Raw genomic sequence first — 18,201 nt, 5'->3', positions numbered from 1 at the left:
TTCAACTTCAAGAGGAATTGACCTGTACTTCCTTTTTTTCTCCCACACTAGAGACTTGCTGAATGAAAAAAAATTTTTAATGTTTAATATTTGCTACTTAAAATATGAATAGCAAATACCTTACCTTCAGTGTACTTCATTTTCAGTCAGTCAGGAAACATTTATAGAAACATCATGGCATAGTGAGAGCACAGGACTTAAAGTTTGGAAGTTGTTATTATTTAGACACTTTTCAATCATATCTTACTCTTTGTGACCCCATTGGGATTTTCTTGGCAAAGTACTGGAATGATTTGCCATTTTCTTCTTCAACTCATTTTTTATGTGAGGAAACTGAGGCAAACAGTTAAGTGACTTGCCCAAGGTCACACAGCTAATGTCTGAAGCTGGATTTGAACCCATGTCCTGCTTATTCCAGGCCTGGTCCTCTATTCACTGCACCACTTGCCTGTCCAGGAAATACCTGGTTACAAATCCTGCACCAGACCTTACTAGCAGTGTGATCCTGGGCAAGTCAATTAAATTTTCTGAGCTTCAGTTTCTTTATCTGTAAAATGAGAAAGATGGACTCATTGACTTGTAAGGTCCCTTCTGGTTGTAAATCTGTTATCCTGTGATCTCTCTTCAATCCATCTTCCACACACAGCTTCATGATGATTTCCCTAAAACATGGGTCTAGCCATGGCATTGCTCAACTAAAAGAGCTTAAGGAGCTCCCCATTACCTCCAGAATAAATAGAAATCCCTCCATTTGTATTGGAAAGCCATTCCTTGAGCCTCTCTACATCTTATTTTTCTCATTTGTAAAAGGATAGGCTTGGATTCAATGGTGTCTAAGATCCCTCTTCAGCTCTAAATCAATGATCTTCCTATCTGGGTCTGGATGCCACCTTTGCCAAGAAAATCCCCAAAGGGCTCATGAAGAATTGGACTAAGTAACAATAACATTATGTACTATGTATGGGACATTGGAGATACAAACACAAAGACAAAACATTCCCTGCTCTCAGGAAGTTTATGTTCTAGAGGGAACAGATGTATACAGTTAAGGAAATACAACTTAGATGTGAAGTAAATACAAGTTTCTTCCAGGGGCTGGGACCTGGGGGTATGTGGTTGTGAGGGTTTGGGGGGTGAGATCAGGAAAAGCCTCAGGAGGTGGATATAGATAGAGCTTTAAAGGTACATAATGATATTAGGACTCTTGAAATGAGAAAAGATCCCTTGAGCTTTTATTCTTACTTTGAGATTCTAATAGAAATGGAGGTTTGTTTGCTTATTCCTCACTCTTCAGAGAAGCATAATTTAACCCAATACAATAAATATTTGTTAAACATCCTCTATGTGCAAGATGGGAAGCTAGGTGATGGAGTAGATAGAGTGTTGGTTTTGGAGTCAGGAAAATTTGTCTTCCTAAGTTCAAATCTGGCCTCAAGAAAATTGGCCTCAAGTTTCACTGGTTGTGAAACTCTGGACAAGTCACTTAACCTTGTTTGCCTCAGTTTCCTCATGTGTAAAATGAGCTGGAGAAGGAAATGGCAACCCACTCCAGTATCTTTGCCAAGAAAACCCCAAATGAGGACATGAAGTCACATACAACTGTAACAATAACAAAAACAACAAATGCACAAGACACTGTGTGAGGTGGCAGAAATACAAAGACAAAACGTGGGTAGTCCTTGCCTTCAAAGAGTTTATATTCTTTTAGTGGGGAGGGTGGAGAGAGAATATGGTGCGTAAATAGATAAGTATATAACAGATCATTTTAGGAAAGAGGACATAATCTGAACCTTGAATTCAGTAAGGGATTATAAGAGGCAGGGGTGAGTTAGGCATAAATTTTAATCATGACAGACAGCCTTTGAAAAGACATCCATGACAAATAGGTCATAAAGAGAAGAAATATTTTTAAAAGCTTGTAAGGGCTTTAAATGCCAAACCAAGGACTTTGTATTTTAGCCTAGATGTAATAAGGAGCTTCTGGGTGTTCTTGAGAAGGATAAAGATAGTCAGACCTTTAAGTTGCTTTATTTTTTATTTTTTCACTTTTACTTTTTCATAAGAACAACTTTAAGACAGAAGAACAAGGGCTAGAAAAATGGGGTTCAGGGACTTATCCATTATCCATTGTTGTGGTTAAAACATGTCTGAGGTAAAATTTGAACCCAGTTCCTCCTGATTCCAAACCTGGCTCTCTAATCACTGTGCAACCTAACTGAACTTTTGGTTGCTTTATGACATTATTTTAGTGGCTCCATGAAGGATAGCCTGGAAAGAGGAGAAAGTGGAGGTTAAAAAGTCCAATTAATGATAATTTTTTTTATTTTTTTGCTAAGAAATATCCATGTTATTCTCAAATTCTTTTAAAAAATATAAATGATTACAAACATGTCCCTGAATTTAGAATAAAGATACAGGGCATTTGACTGAGTTTACCAGTCACTAGTTTTATGAGGTGCCACACCATTTTCTAAGTAGGATTGAAAGAGACTGATTTATTTTACCAATGCAATTATTGCTCATCCAACCATTCTCTCTTCTTCTCTGGACTCTCTCTGATTATTTTCCCTTACCCATCCTAGGATTAAGATGGAGGAGAAACTAAGGATAATGGTTATTTGTCAACATTAAAATTTTTAATGAATAAATAAGAATTTCAGCAGGAATAGAAGATAAAAAATATTCAGAAATGTTAATGTCTACTTCATTTTCCCTGAAATTCCAAAACTGAGTTCTGATTAGGCTATGCCAAATTAATAGTGGCAGTTGTTAGAAGCAGTTTATGAAATCAAATGTTTATTCCAGCAGTCAAATCTTCAGGAGCCTTCTGCTCTGAGAAAACAGTATTTTTCCTACCTGAGTTAGCTCTTTCCTAGCAGAAGAAACCATGGAGAAAATAACGTGATTGATAGTCCTTAGATCTAGAGCATCAATAAAGGGCATAGTCAAAAGTGGTAAATTAAATTAAATGGGGACCAAAGTCAGGTGGGCTTGACACAACCTGGTTTGAAATACAATTGAATAGTTGACTTTTGGAAGGATGTCTTACTTAGAGCAAAAGCCATTTGTTGCTCCAACAAATAATGACAGGATATACAAGAAGCTCAGAAATGACAAGATAAAAATATAGCAGGCAGGGCTGTAGCCCCGTAAATGAGAAACTGATCTTGCTTTTGATATTGGAGAAAGGTCTTTAACTGAAACACAAACAGGGGATAACTGTCATATCAGAATCTTTTATCCTATCTCAAGAAAATATCAATAATTCTAGACTTAAATATGCAGATTTATGCATTGTGAGTTGGACAGTTTGGAGAATTAACACTGAAGAAAATAACCTGGTTTTCATCTCCTTCAAGAACTTTATTTTTCAATAATTAAAAAAAAGTCTTCAGTTCAGATGGCTAACAAATTGTCAACATTTTTACATTTCTTTTATATACAAAAAGGAAATTGGATTTCATCCAAAGGTGAAAATCTGTTAGCTCTCTATGCATATCTATTTTATAATCTATACAGAAAACCTACTATGGTAATAGTAATATCTCTAAGAATCTAACTAATTATACTTTTCCCTTCCATAATGCTCTTGTTCTTAACTCATCTTTATTATATTCTGCATGAATTGGAAATCTGATTTAGCCTGAAAAAATTGATTTTCTTTGAATTCTCTAGTGCTAATGAAAATGCCTTAATTAGCTTTGCTTAGCCATGTCAATACCTATTATATACATGTGGTTCCCTCTAGTGGTTAATTTGACATAAAAATTCCTTTTTTCCCCCTTCATTGCTAAAGAGACTTGGCAAAGACTTGACTGCCTTAGTGAATAAATGCCATACAATTAAGGTTTTCCTAAACAATACTTACAGATTGCCTGTTGCCTTTTTATGTTTTTTTCTTCTGATTAATTATTTGTTTTCTCTTTGGAAATATTAGTAGGGCCATTGTAAATTCAGTGCATAGATTACAAAATTATAAAACTGTGCCAAGGACAAAGAGACTTTCTATGTATTCAAGTAAACCATAATCATTCCCAGGTGATTATGGAATGTTACCACTTTCACAAATCATTAGAAAAATTTCCTTTTATGGCAAAAAGAAACCAAACTAGAAAGCATTGTTGTTTAGTGGTGTAATGCAGGATTTATGCAAGATTTCTTGCATGTGGAATATTACCCTAGGCAATCCTGTCAGTTAGCAGAATGGAACTCTGGCCTGGCAGGTGTCAGTCCCAGGAGCTGACAGTTGGACTGGGACTATATAAACCCCTGAAAACCCAACCTTGGGGTTCTGATTTCCTTGACCTCCCCCAGACACCCAGCTACCCCTGACGTCCCTTTGGGGACCCAGGGAGGTTGAAGGGAATTTGGGTGTGGAATGTGGGCAGGATTTTAGCTTAGAGTAGCCTAGGTTAGACACCCCTAAATCAACTTAACAACTATATCTGTTTAACTGGTGGATCATATAACATCAGGGCAATGTTAAATTATCTCTGCTGTGGGCTTCCTATTGGGTGAAAGCAGAACTCAACAGGAAGTGGAGCTCAAACTTCCTGGATACAATGGAGGCTTAGTCTAGTACTTTCCTTAAACTCAACTAATTGATATTCTTTCCTCTCCTCAGTCCCTTTAGCCTAGGTGATGTTATAATAATTACAGGAACTCTCAGATGGATTGGAGGTAGTAGTGAGGGGGAAAAACATGTTTGGGTGGATTATGACATAAGGGGAGATGGAAAGATGGGAGGCTTGATCAAATAAATGAATTTCAAATAAGGGATGTGGAATACTTGCAAGGGATGGCAAGATCAAGGATACGACTATCCCTGTGTATAACTGAGGTGGAGCGGAGGGTTAGGTCATGGAAATTAAAATTGAATTTGATCATGTTCACAAACCTGCCACGTCAGAGGATGGATTTGACTTACCTCCAAGTCATAAAATTAAATATTTTAATAGCAGAAAGCCAAAGAGATTCTTGAGTGACTGCAATACAGAGCTCACTCCAACTTAATTTCTCAACTCCTTAATGACTACATTTTAGGTAGGTCATTTAACCAGTTGTGAATATACCTAAATGTACAATCATCTACCCCTCATCTTTTCATCTTTTACACAAGAGTAGCATGAGAAAATTCCTCAAATACTTGATTTAAATCTAATTATGCTATCAAACTAGTAAACTTGTCATTTTAAGATTAATTTCTCGAATCCCTACTAAGCCATGTAACATCAATTTTGTTTTGCTTTGTTTTGTTTTGTTTTACCACATGTGAATGCTGAATTTAAGTTTTAATGGGCCTGTAGAAAATCATGTTTACTACCAAATAGAATCAGGAATCATGAGTCAGATTTTAACTGTTCAGATAAGAAAATTGTTACTTCTTACTCAGTGAGTAATGGACAGGTCAGCATCATAAGATATCTGTAAATGGTAATCATCATTTTCTTCTTTCAAGGTATTATCATGTATAGCCACCCATATCCAGGGGTACAAGATCAAGAACAAGCCACGTAAGTTAATGCATTTGTCACACTCCCTTTGTTGTAATAGAATTCTAAACAGAAGACGAAGTTCTATCCTTTGAACTAAATTGTCACATATAAATGAAGGTCAGCCTAGTGGAGGCGGGAAAGAGCCTTCCATCCTCTCTGCAAGGATACAGAGAAGGGGTTGCAAAGAGGAGCTCCTTGACAGCAGACTAATAGAGTTTTTGTTAATAAAATACTTCAACTTTCCCCTAAAGCTCTAAGGTCTCCTTCTATTCTAAAAAAGGTTGTGTCCTTTGCATACATGGTGTAACTCAGAGAGTCTCAGTTCTTTTCTACCCCAAATCAACTTAAATACTCTTCAGTCACCTTTATTCCAGGCTGGTTGCAGATTCAGATAGATATTATCTTGGTTACCTTGTCTGCAGTCTTTTTTGTATCTGAGAAGCTAAGTAAGCTGTTTTCTTTATGGTTTTAAGCATGAATCTTCCCCCCCCAAACTGACCCTTGTTCCCTTCTCACCCACTTTTTTTTGGCATAGGATTAGCAGCTTAATCGATATTTTAGTGGCTCTCTCCATCCTGATGGGGTATTCTGTCACCACAGCAAGCTTTGTGACCTATATTGTAAGGGAACATCAGACCAAAGCTAAACAACTCCAGCACATCTCAGGCATAGGTGTGACATGCTACTGGATCACAAATTTCATTTATGACATGGTAAGTGGCTTAGGAATCAAAGCAGCAATATAAGGAGAAATCAGGGGAAGAATTATTGGTCAATTCTGTTTTAAGACTTATTATTATTATTGTTATTGTTGTTGTTGTTGTTATGGTTCATGCAAATTATGGCCACAGACTCCTGTCTTCTCTTGGTATCCACATAACACTGAAAGAGCTACAGCTGAAATTTCCAATCTGAAGCCCATGAATACATACACACACACACACACACACATCTATCTATCCATCTATTTATCACACACACATATGGATATATGATAATGATATAAGTAGATGAATATGTGATAAATGGATGAAAGGAAAGATTGGTTGATAGGATGGGCAGATTAATTTGACATATGGACAAAAAACAGATAGACATGTGTATAGACAAACACAGAGACACAGATTTAGATTCAAGGAAGAATAGATTAATATATGGAGCAGAATAGGCTAATGGTAGATAGATGAAAGATAGGAGGATGAGCACATTGACAAAAAGATAGATAACGTGTGTACACAGACTGACAAGGTATAGAGAGAAGGATGGGTAAATTAATAGGTGGACAAATAGAAGGATGGATGGATTTATAGGGAGAAGACATTGATAAGCAGATAGATGGAAGAATAGATAGAAATTGACAAAAAGATAGATAACTATATTTCAACTTGATTCGTTTCCTTTGTAACTTTATGTATTATATTTTATATATTTAAAGATATTATTCTGAGATGAGGTCCATAGGCTTCACCAGGCTGGCAATGGTGTCCATGACCCCTCCCCAAAAGTTTTAAGAATTTCTGAGCTAGAGGAAGGGTCCAAAAAGTAACATAGTATAGTGAATAGCAAACAAGCCTTGGACTTCCTCAGACACTTAATAGCTATGTGACCATAAGCAAATTAGTTAACCTCTCTGGGTTAAGATTTCAGCATCTGTAAAATCAAAGAGTTTGAACCAGATGACTTCTCTTTGAGTTCTGTTCCAGGCTTATATTTAAAGTAGGAGCCTAAATAGCCCAAGTAAATAGTCAAAAGAAAAGAAAAAGAATCTATCTTCTTCCGGTAATCTTAGAATTTTAGAATTTGGGAGGTCATTTGACACAATCCTTTAATTTTACCAAGAACCTGAGATTAAGATAGAACTAGAATGGGTCTCCTGATTCACTGCCTGCCTTGGAGAAAGGCAAAGAGAGGGCTTTTGAGAATATTGCTTAATTAATGGTGCAATGTAACTTAAAGATACTTAAATATATCATCAACTTATAAGGAAAATTCAAGATAGTAATTGCTCATATTTGATTTTGATTTCAAACACAGTAGGGACAGGAAGGATGAGTTTCCATTGGTTAAAAAAAAAAGATGGTTTTGGTTGTAAGGGACTTTAACTACAGACACTGTTGGCCAAAAGTCTGAGAAGTGCCTGCATTTGTCTGATGATCATGATGAGATTGGGTGGGCAGCTCACTGTAAAGATCATTGGCTTGAAGTGCTAGAGAGTAATTAAGTGCATATCCATTTTGTAAATGTGCCCAGCGGGGTTTGAAATGTGGACATTTTATAAGTCAAAACTAAAAGGATGGTGATGGCTTTTTTAGCCTTAATAGTATCTTTAATGTGTGATAACTATTAAGGACATTTAAACCATAGGCGCCTGCACAAGTCCACTTATAACTAACAGATTCTACCATCATCAATTCTGTCCTCATTCTTATTCAGAAGACTTCTCCCCCAAATTAAATTGTGGCATCCTCCAATGCTGTGCATCTTGCTGCAGACTGCTTTTCAGCATTTAATACCTTTCTCTTGCTGAGAAAATGCTGAGTCTTTGTTTATATACCTGTGATTCTAAGAAAATCTGGGCCTCAGTCTCCTGCTGTTTTGTTATGGAGTGACTCACTCTGACAGCTAGAAATTGTCAAGCAACCATCCAAAAGAACTCCGATGTTCAAAATGAAATCAATGTTTTGAAGACTGAATCTAATACCAACACACTTGACTTCGTCTTATCTTTCTCAGTGAACTCCTGTCATCAAAAGATCTCAGGCCCCCAAAGTTAGAGGCAGGAACATCAGGGAACCCTTTTAAAGTTTGCAAAGTTGAAGACTAACTTTATCTAATGTTAGAACAGATAGATTCTAAAGTGAAGGCAATATACATTCATCAAAAAGCAAAAACTCAACTGAAATATTCATGTTCTTTATTTACATATATGTGTATGTGTCTGTGAAAACACACACACATGTTTGAGGCCAAAAAGTGAACTTCATATCATTTCAGCCAACTTATTGCATTCTGTATTATTAAGCTATTCAGGATAATAAAATTTAAAAGTCTTTTGCATATACTGCATATTATATTTTACATCTTCCTAAAGGTTTTCTATTTGGTGCCTGTTGCAATGTCAATTGGAGTTATTGCTGCTTTCAAGTTACCTGCTTTTTCTTGTGAAGACAATTTAGGAGCAGTATCTCTCCTCCTTTTGCTCTTTGGGTAAGTGTCTGCCACATGATTGAAACAGGAATCTTTAGAATGACTGAAAGGTCAGGAATGAAACCTAACCCTTATTATCCAAGTTTTATGATTGGTGCCTAAAACAGCATGTTATATACCTTATTTACCTCAGTTAAGCCTTGTTTTCAAAAACATGGTACAAAAACAAATTACTCCTAAAGATGCCAAAGGGAAATGGCATTATTACTTCCTTGAAACAACTAGTAAAAAAAGACAGAGTAGAATAGCTGAAAATAATTAAAACCATATGTGTGGCACTTTGCATCTTTTCTAAATCATATTATAATTTGTACAAAAACAAAAACACAGCCATAGACAGTTAGATGGAGCAGTGGATAAAGTGCCAGGCTTAGAGTTAAGAAAAGCTTAGCTTAAATCTGACCTCAGTCACTTACTATCTGTGTGACACTAGGAAAGTCACTTAACCGTGTTGACTACATTTCCTCATCTGTAAAATGAGCTGGAGAAATGGCAAACCACTCCAGTATCTTTGCCTAGAAAACCCCAAATGGAGTCACAAAGAGTTAGATATAACTGAAACAACTGAATAACAGCAACAAAACACACACATACACAAGCAATATAATGCTTTTTTCTGTTTTGAAGTTTGCTTGAAATCATCAACAGTTGACTAATTGCTTTTCCCATGAAAGCATGGCTTTTTAATGAACAGTTATAGCTAATGGATGACCAATTTCTGTTTTGCATCCTGCCATCATGTGGCAAAAGTTGTTTCAGTGTTTTTGCAAAGAATGAACTCCATATTTTCTGAACATGTAATATTTAATGAATTTATGACATTCCAAAATAAACAACTCTGTGTTTATTTGTATTTGTATGTTAACATCTCTAAGTAATGTAAATCCACATGTGATTAATGTCTTTATTTGCTTTGATCCCTTGGTTGTATGTATAATTGCCTGGGGAGAATGACACTATCACCACTGGCACCAAAAAGTACTCACTTGAAGGCTGGGACATGGTATCTTTATTATTTCCTATATTTCTCTTGAATGAAGAATAATCTCTAGGATCAAATCAGATAAAAATGATTAAATCAGGCATTTAAATTTCTTTTACATATAAACTTTTGTGTCATTTAACAAAAATGTTAAACATTCTTTGATTTTGTTTCTACAATAGGAATAAGTGGGACCCATCTATGAAACACACATTGCACCACATCATTTTAATATTGAACAATCCAAGCTATTTGTAGCAGCTAAATATTAAGACGTGATTTAAAAATTCTATTCTATAAAGTTTGGTTCACTGGGGGAGGGGAGAAAGGCTATAGAATGATAAGAAAACAAAAGATACCATTAACAATTGATTTTATTAAAAGACACAATTTTCATTCTTCATACCCACAGGTATGCATCATTTTCTTGGATGTACTTGTTGGCTGGGCTTTTTCATGAGACAGGAATGGCCTTCATCACTTACGTTTGCATCAACTTGTTCTTTGGCATCAATTCAATCGTTTCACTCTCGGTGGTATATTTCCTTTCCAAGGAAAAGCCTAATGATCCGGTGAGATCCTTTATTAGTCTCTTAAATTTCAGTGAATATATCAAAAGGTTCAGTGTTCACAAACCCAAATTGGAAGAGTTCTTTATAATATGAGACCTTGGGCTGGAGAAGGAAAATGTAATTGAGGGAGTGCTGTTTTGGGAGAAGGATAAATTAAAAGTTTTTTGAAATGCCTTTAAGGCTTATTTCCTGCCAAAACCATTGCTTTCTACACAGTGCTAGTTTTGGTTTAAAACATATTCCTCAAAAACAACTTAACATTGCTGAGAACAGGTATACCACTGGTCAGTCTACCTTAATAGAAATGTTTACGTTTTTCTTTCTCTGAAACAGTTGGACTAAATGACCTCTAAGGTCTCTAACAGTTCCATATCTTATGATTTCTATGCCTTTAAAAGCTAACAAATATGAGTTTAAAAAAATGAAGACCTAAAGGTACTGAACAATTTGAAGAGCAAGAATAACAATAATAATAGCTCACATTTATATATTACTTGAAGGCTTCCCCTACCAAAACTCTATGTTTAATTTGATATCTTACACACAGTAGATGTTTAATAAACACTTTTTGATTGCCAGGTAGTATGCATATTATTAACTTGACTTTACAAATAAAGAAACTGAGTCCCTTTGTTGACATAATTTCTTAAGTGGCCATGTAGATAATTAGTTCCAGAGGCTTAAGGCTTTTTAGTGCTTTGTCAAAGAGCAGGAAAGAAATCAGTGCACAGGAAATGGTTTTCTCAAACAATTAATGATGCAAAAATGAGATATTTTCTTCCCACTGATATGTAGCATGTCTGTCATCTTATGTAATTATAGACTCAAAGAATAGAAAAGACCCCTGAGACATGAATCTCAAGGTCACACAATTCATTTGCACACTCTTCATTGCACATTTACATTCCTCTTTTCCCTTCCCTTCCCCATCACCAAACAGGAATCAGTCACTTTGCATCTTCCAAGTATTATGAAGTTCATAATGGTAGGCAACTGCCACCATTAATATAATACATATAGCAATAGATGTGCTTTTAAATAGAAGGGTCACAAGTGAGCATCTGTAGTACCGTCCTTCTTTCAGAAGTACCTTTCTGGGTACCTTACATGAGACCTGAAATTCTGGATTGATCCCTGAACAGTTAAACTCCATTCTTCCCAATTAAAGACCTGTGACAACTGTAGGAGTTTCTCAGTCTCTTCCAAAATGTCAAGCAATCACTTCAGAACAAATGTAGATCCTAAGGGGTAGGTCTAAACCTCAAAACAATTTAGATATGTAATATGAGCAGTTGTCATTCTTGCTGAATTTGTCTCCATCTTAGGCTACTGTCTCAGAATAAAGATGTATAATAGTAATTAATGTTTCATTAATTAACTATTTTAACAATCTGTTGGCTTACCTGGGTGGACACTTCTGATGCGACTCTTAACTTCTTTGCAACTTGAGGAATAGATTTTGAGACCTGTTGTAGTATAGTAGAGTGTCAGCCATAGAGTCAAGAAAATTCAAGTTCAATCTGACCTCAGACATTTACTAGCTGCATTATCCTGGGCAAGTCATTTAACCCTGCTTGCCTCCATTTCCTCATTTGTAAAATGAACTGGAGAAGGAAATGTCAAAACACTCTAGTATCTTTGCTAAGAAAACCCTGAATTGGGGTCATAAAGAGTCAGACACAACTGAAATGCTTGAACAACAATAAGGACAGTGAAAAATTCATTATCCTTTGGCTAAACTGGTGATAAATGTCTGATGGGCTTAACTAGACTAGTTTTCAGCAAGAAAAAAAAAACAAATAACACACAGGCTATTGATAGACTCATACTCAACTACCTTTCCAGTGTGGTAGATCTTGCCAGAGTTTACACATCACTGGCATGCAATCAAGAACCCAGAGTCCCCTCCAAGTCATCATTAGATAGTGGAAGAAGACATTACTGTAGAATATGAAATAATGTTTCAAAAATTATTACTATTGTCATTACTATCTCAAAACACAGAAATCAAGAAGTCAATGCTGTCTTTACTTTCTCATATAAAATTAACCTGCACAAGTTTTAATCTTTGTCAATTTATTTTGTCAAAAGTGGAAACCCAAACTTATCTGGTATTTTCTTTCTTTCAGACTTTAGAACTTATATCTGAAACCCTTAAACGGATCTTCCTGATTTTCCCACAATTCTGTTTTGGCTATGGTTTGATTGAACTCTCTCAACAACAATCTGTCTTAGACTTCTTAAAAGCATATGGAGTGGAATATCCCAGCGAAACCTTTGAGATGAATAAATTAGGTGCAATGTTTGTAGCCTTGGTTGTTCAAGGCACTATGTTTTTTTTGTTACGACTCCTAATCAATGAATGGCTAATTAAAAAAATCAGGTAAAGTATCATGGAGTAGCTGACATTTAGAGGGAACAAGAGGCAGAATGGATTGGGAGGGATCAGTGTTCTAGTTTTTGTGCATGAGCTGTGGGCAACTTATTAGCTCAAGAAACTTTTAAAACTCCCTTGAGGGTATGATTCTGTGACTGAAATAATAATTGTGTAATTAAAGGGGAAAACAAAAGAAGGATCTTATTTGGAGTGGAGAGGGAATTTAGGAAGTAGGAGAAGTTCAGTTTTGGTAATGACAAACTTGAGATGTTGGCATCCCTGCATTGGTTAGACCCAATATAGAGTATTCACTTTGGAAATAGGAAAATGACACTTGGAATGGGGATAAGGAACAAGGAGAGAGAATAAGTAAGAATTATCTGTTTGATGAGATTAGCAGTTGTGCTGTTTGGACTAACATTAGAAGTCCTGAAGGCCTTCCCATGGAGTGGCACTAAAATTAATGGTCCCAACAGAAATAAGAAAAAAAATTTTTTTAATCATTATCATAAGTCCACTGGAATTACAAAAAATTTATTACCATTTCTCTCAGTAAATTTGTAGCAGAATCTAAATGCTTATTCTTATGGCTTTTTAGATCAGATTATAAATATCAGTTTTATGAGGAAATAGCAATATTGTACTTGATAAAGTTCTTTTCATGAAAAAAGACAAGAAATTAGAAATTGATATCATCCTTCCAAAAGCCAACTTATTGACACAAACTCATCATTGCCTCTGTTTAGAATCTTACTCAGAGAAATGAATTCTTCATCTATGCTAGAGAATATAGATGAAGATGAAGATGTTCGTGCAGAAAGGATAAGGGTGGAGTCTGGTGGAGCCGAATTTGACTTGGTACAACTCCAACGTCTCACAAAAACCTATCAACTTATCCACAAAAAGATTGTAGCAGTAAACAATATAAGCATTGGCATACCTGCTGGAGAGGTAAGCTACTAACTCTTTCTCACTAAGGATCAATGTTTAATCTCTAGTATAATTCATGACAGAAAGAACAAAAATAGTAAAGTTTGCTTTGCCTTGGTAGTTTTCTGGAATTATCAGTTGTAATATTACAACCTTGGTTAGCTACATAGTGCAGTTTCAAAGGCACTGGATTTATAAACAGATGATCTGAATTTAAATTCCAGCTCCACCATTTACTATCTATGTGACTCTGGGCAAATGACTTGACCTCTGTGGGCCTCAGTTTCCTTAAGTTTACGTAAACTAAGTAGGTTTCACTAGAATCAATGACCTTTTTCATTTCATAGAACCTTTTTGGCAGTCTGGGGAAGCCAATGAACCCCTTTCTAAAATAATATTTTTAAATACATAAAATAAAATAAACAGGAACTCAAAGAAAACTAATTATGTTGAAATATATTTATTAAAATGTTTCGGGAAGTTTATGGATTCTAAGTTAACTCAGGCACTAGATGATTTCTAATCTTCTAACTCCCAATTCTAATGCTATGACCCTATAATGATCTGTATTAGTCACATATTTTTGTGGATTATTCTCTTCACCAAATTGACTCATAGGAATCCATCCCATCTTATGATATTCCCTATGCCATATTTTCCAAAACCAAACATGTCTAGATATCCCCTTTTTTATCCTGTACTATTTTCCTCCTGAAGGGATAACAGTTCAACAAACATTTAAGTATCTCTTGTGTGCATGGCATGAAAGATAGCCTAGAATAATGGATAGAGCATGGACTTGAGAGTTAAGGAAGATCTAGGTTCAAGACCTATCTTTCCATTAAAGGCCAGTCAAGTCACTTAACTTTTCAGTGCCCCAGACAATTCTCTAGAACTCTGAATTACCAAAAAGTTGTAAATATGTACTGATAGAAGGAATTTTCATTTTATGTTGGTCAGAGTGACCAACTGGTTTTTGTCCCATGAGATGGAGTTTCCCACATCAATGAAATCATATGTCTGAAATACTCCTATTCACACAATGAGAGGCATGGCCCAAATAAAGCAAGTTTGAGGGCTCCAGTTGAGAAATAGCAGACCAGAAAAAGGCAAAAAAAACCTTGCAAAGACCCCTGAGTAATAATGGTGGGTGCCCAGACAAGTCAACACTGATGAGCAATGGCAGGGAAAAGAAAACAATCATATATCAAGTGCCGTTTTATGCTATGAGCTAGCAATATTCTCTGATAGCACAGGCTGGCGAAAGTTGGCTGTGACTCTGCTCATCATCTAGGCATTTGGAATAACTGAACAAGAGATTATATTCTGACTTGGATTTATGATTCTCCAAAGCAAACAAAATGATCAGTTCAACATCAGAGTCTATTTCATTTTCAACTGGTAGTGGCAGGTGAAATCCTTGCCTGTCTTGGCTATTAGATTAGGAGTCCATCAATGAAATTTATTGAACACTCCTTTATATAGATAGAGTGCTGCACCTGTTCTAAGTGTTATGGGGAGTGGAGAGAAAGAGAGGAGAGAGAGAGAGAGAGAGAGAGAGAGAGAGAGAGAGAGAGAGAAACCTTTACTATCAGTTGGCATCAAATACTGGTATAAAAATCTTTAATTCTTGGTTTCTTCCCCATTAATGAGATGTTAAAACATAACTAAGATGTTTATAAAATGTTTAAGAAAGCCTCAGAAATAACTGGTGGCAAGTTATTCCTCATCCTGGCTATATTATTGTTCAATCATCAATATGCTGATAGATAGCATGGAATGATCATTACATTGCTGTATACACCTTCCATTTCTACTGAAATAAGAGTCCATTTTTTAAAACATCAATTAGTATTTATTTTTTAGAAAAGTTAACATGGTTACTTGATTTATGCTCTTACTTTCCCCTTCACCCCCCGACCTTCCCCACCATAGCCAATATGTATTTCTACTGGCTTTAACATGTGTCATTGATCAAGACCTATTTCCAAATTGTTGATAGTTGCACTAGGGTCATAGTTTCAAGTCTACATCCCCAATCATGTCCTCCTCAACCCATGTGTTCAAGTAGTTGCTTTTCTTCTGTGTTTCCACTCCTGCAGTTCTTCCTCTGAATGTGGGTAGCATCTTTTCCATAAGTCCCTCAGAATTGTCCTGAGTCATTACATTGCTGCTAGTACAGAAGTCCATTACATTCTATTTTACCACAGTGTATCAATCTCTGTGAACAAAGATCTTCTTGCTCTGCTCCTTCCTGGAGGTCTTTCCAGTTCACCTGGAACTCCTCCAGTTTATTATTCCTTTGAGCTCAATAATATTCCATCACCAGCATATACCACAATTTGTTCAGCCATTCCCCAATTGAAGGGCATACCCTCATTTTCCAGTTTTTTGCCACCACAAAAAGCATGGCTATAAATATTTTCATGCAAGTCTGTTTATCTTTGATCTCTTTGGGGTACAAACCCAACAGTGGTATGGCTGGATCAAAAAGAGACCATTTTTAAAAGAAGAAAATTAGTATTTCTGATTACTTCCTTCTGTTATTTCCATCTAGGTTTCCTTATCTGTAAACTGAGTAGGTTTGAAGTGAACAGCTAAATTTGCAGAATTTAAAAAATAGTCAATCAACAAACATTTATTAAATATGTATTATGTAGTATATACTATGCATAGAGGCAGGTAGGTGGCTAAATGGATAGACCTGGTTTCAGGAAGACCTGAATTCAATCTGCCCTTAGATACTTTCTAGATGGATGATGCTAGGCAAGTCATTTAAACCATTGTCTTCCTCAGTTTCCTTAACAATACAATGAGGACCAAAACAGTACCTCACTCAAAGAGCTATTGTAATAATCAAATAAGATAATATTTATAAAGTGCTTAGCACAGAGTCTGATACATATTAGGGGCTAAATAAATGCTTGTTCCTTTCCCTCCACACCCAACCATTAGAAGTACAGAGAAAGCCAGTACTAGTCCTTGCCCTCATAGAGCTTACATTCTAAATAAATAAATATAAACAAGATAGATAGATAGCTTTGAGGGAAAGGCTGTAGCAGCACAAAGGATCATTCAGCAAAGTCCTGATTTTGTCATTGAGAGGCAACCTATAAATCTTAATTATCTTAGTCAGATCAGCAAATCCTTCTTGTGGTACTTTCCCTTCCTCCCTTCCTTCTCTCCTTCCTTCCTTCCTAGCCTTCACATTCTCCCTACTATTGTGATGTGTATACCTTTTAGACAGCTCTTCCTTATGTAGTCTTACATATCTTTTGGGATTAAATGCTTCTTCCTTGCCAAGAAAATTAACTAAATTATCCCACCATTCAGTGGATTTGTCTGAAAACTGACAATAATATGCCACTGGAGAAAGATCAAGCTGAAGTTGAAAAGAGTAGCTAGAGTGGGACAACACACATATTTCTCTTGTCTAAGGTCCGAGAGCTTTAAATATATGATCCTACCCTCCTATTTTGGAAGCTGGATACTAAAGTATAGACACAAAGAAACTAGCCATTGAAGAGGTCAATGACTAAAGCTGCCATTTTATTCTTAGGTATTGAGTTAATAATAAAATGTGCATAGTACTGCAAACTATTAAAAAGTATGTATTGGAAGTACTTGGATTTCACATGCCTGTTCATTTATTTTAAAATGAAAATCATAAATCTATGAAACAAAGCAGGGCAAATATTTATGTTTCTCAAATTTTTTAATGTTTATTAACAACTTTCCCATAATAATCCTGTGAGATAAGGTGGTGTGAAAGATATTGTCCCCATCTGATATAGAGAGAAACTGGGACTAATAGTGATGATTTTTCCATTTATCACATAATTAGTATGCATTAGGACGGGGATACAACTTGAGTAACATTTCTCATAATACAAAGATATTTCCAATGACATTTACTTTTTCAATAACTGACTTTGTCAAAATGAAGAGGACAAAAGGGATGTTGTATCAATGTATTTTATAGCTTCTTCATGATTGTATTTTTTCAAACCAGTGCTTTGGCCTCCTGGGAGTGAATGGAGCAGGGAAGACCACTATCTTCAAAATGTTGACGGGGGACATCATTGCAACAAGTGGAAAAATCCTGATTAGAAATCAAACTGGGTATGAAAAAATGGTATCCAAAGTAACAAAGTATAACCTTATTAGGGTAGATAAAACTGAATTATCTGGTTTGGCACCTGGCTTTGTTGATGACTTAAAAAGATTTAGATGAAGAGCTTAAATTTATTCAATAAAATGAACATTTCATTTGAAATGAAAATGTGTTCAATCATTTTCGTAATTGTAGGCTTTTGTGAGAACATTGGATCTAGAGTCAGGAAGAATCAACTTCAAATTCAGCCTCATACTAGCTGTATAAACCTGGGAAAGTCATTAAAAAACAAACGAAAAACTCCACCTGCCTCAGTTTCCTCATCTGTAAAATGGGGATAACAATAATAGTCCCTCACCTTGAATTATAGTGAGGTTAAATATGGTAATATTGGCAAAAAGCTCTTTACAAATCTTAAAGGACTATGTGAATCTAGTTATTATTATTATTATTATTATTATTAATCTTCAATAAAAATAGTGACTAGCTATGCAACCCAAGCACCCCTCTCAATGCAGTTAAGC

General features: G+C 35.7%; 1 protein-coding gene across 1 annotated transcript in view; it reads left to right on the top strand.

The window, feature by feature from the left end:
- ABCA12 (ATP binding cassette subfamily A member 12) overlaps positions 1 to 18,201 on the top strand; it is a 241,875-nt gene that overhangs the window by 205,077 nt on the left and 18,597 nt on the right. The window contains exons 40-46 of the mRNA XM_044669427.1: positions 5,459 to 5,513; positions 6,031 to 6,208; positions 8,587 to 8,702; positions 10,097 to 10,256; positions 12,386 to 12,639; positions 13,380 to 13,584; positions 17,576 to 17,685. Of these exons, the coding sequence (XP_044525362.1) occupies positions 5,459 to 5,513; positions 6,031 to 6,208; positions 8,587 to 8,702; positions 10,097 to 10,256; positions 12,386 to 12,639; positions 13,380 to 13,584; positions 17,576 to 17,685 (1,078 nt within the window). The remainder of the gene's footprint in view (positions 1 to 5,458; positions 5,514 to 6,030; positions 6,209 to 8,586; positions 8,703 to 10,096; positions 10,257 to 12,385; positions 12,640 to 13,379; positions 13,585 to 17,575; positions 17,686 to 18,201) is intronic.

Source organism: Gracilinanus agilis, chromosome 3 (assembly GCF_016433145.1).
Source record: "Gracilinanus agilis isolate LMUSP501 chromosome 3, AgileGrace, whole genome shotgun sequence".
Classification (NCBI taxonomy): domain Eukaryota; kingdom Metazoa; phylum Chordata; class Mammalia; order Didelphimorphia; family Didelphidae; genus Gracilinanus; species Gracilinanus agilis.
The sequence above is the reverse complement of the archived record's forward strand: the minus strand, read 5'-3'. Positions and strand labels throughout refer to the sequence as shown.